The sequence below is a fragment of the Echinops telfairi genome, unplaced genomic scaffold, assembly GCF_000313985.2.
Source record: "Echinops telfairi isolate 266 unplaced genomic scaffold, ASM31398v2 ScPeMD7_70;HRSCAF=299, whole genome shotgun sequence".
NCBI lineage: Eukaryota > Metazoa > Chordata > Mammalia > Afrosoricida > Tenrecidae > Echinops > Echinops telfairi.
In genome coordinates, this window is record NW_022103968.1 from 418758 (window position 1) to 419839 (window position 1082).

The 1082-nt window shown below is 65.6% G+C and overlaps 1 protein-coding gene across 1 annotated transcript in view; it reads left to right on the plus strand.

Annotated features, from left to right (window-relative positions):
* The first annotated feature begins 921 nt into the window (after nucleotides 1-921).
* ADAM8 (ADAM metallopeptidase domain 8) overlaps nucleotides 922-1082 on the plus strand; it is a 12631-nt gene continuing 12470 nt past the window's right edge. Inside the window, exon 1 of the mRNA XM_045291631.1 lies at nucleotides 922-1027. Within this exon, the coding sequence (XP_045147566.1) occupies nucleotides 967-1027 (61 nt within the window). The 5' untranslated portion in view covers nucleotides 922-966. The remainder of the gene's footprint in view (nucleotides 1028-1082) is intronic.

The following is a 1082-nucleotide window of genomic DNA, read 5'->3' on the forward strand; positions in this document are numbered from 1 at the left end:
GGACTTGGGGGGCCTGTCTCAGGTGGCAGACTGGCTCTAGGGGCTCCACTTGGGTAGGGGGAACCCCAGAGGGAGGAGCAGGTGGCTGTGGGGCCTATGCCCCATTCCTTGTGCCCTAAAGCCCCAGGTGGGGTGTTTCATAACCACCTCCTTCCTGTTCCTGAACCCTACCAGGTCCTCCCGGAAACCTCAACTGTGCTTGCCCTGCAAGGGACCTTGTGGGGGGAGGGGAGTCTGACCTGAGACACTGGGCTTGTCTTTTAACCTGGGGGGCTCTGGGAATGAGGAAGGGGGTTGTGGCTGCCCAGAAGCTTTGCGAAAACTCACACAGCACCATTGGGTGGTGGCGTGGCCCTGAATCTCAGGTCACACACCCTGGTGGCTTGAAGCTGTTAGCCACAAGCTGAGGGGGCTTGAGCCCCCAGCCCCTCTGTGGGAGAAGGGAGACTGCTCCCAAAGATTTAAGTCTCAGGACCCTTGCACCCCGGCGCTGCCCTGAGGGGTTCCACAGGGCTGAGGTCGCTGACTGCATTGAGCTCCACCCTCCTCCTCCCAGAGCTGAGCTGGGGGACTCCTGCCCAGGGTGAGATGCCCCTCCTGGGGAGGGAGGCCCACCTTTCTTACTCTGCACCGCCTCACCTGGACAAGAGGTGCCACCCAGCAGTGGGTCACAATGGAGGTGGTCAGAGGAAGAGGGTCACAAAGGCTGGGCAGGGTCAGGGGGCTAGAGGGGGTGGGGCCAGGGCTAGAAAGGGTGGGGTCAGCCCCGCCCCACGCGGCCCCGCCCGCCCCGCTATCGCGGGGCTTACTGGCTCTGTGCCGGGCGGGGTGTTCTTGGAGGCGGGCCCGGCAGGGAATGAACCTCCCGGGGGAACGCAGGGAACGGACCCAGTCCCGTCTGGAGTCTCTTGCCCGCGGTGCCCGCAGGACACCCCCCGGACACCCGGCTTCCGCTCGCAGTCGCCGATGATGCGCGACCCGGGCCTTGGCCTCAGCCCCTGGCTGCTCGGCGTCCTCTGGCTCCCGGGTGAGCGCACGCCCTGCGCGGGTCGCAGGAAGCCTCCTGCGCGCTGAACTACTGA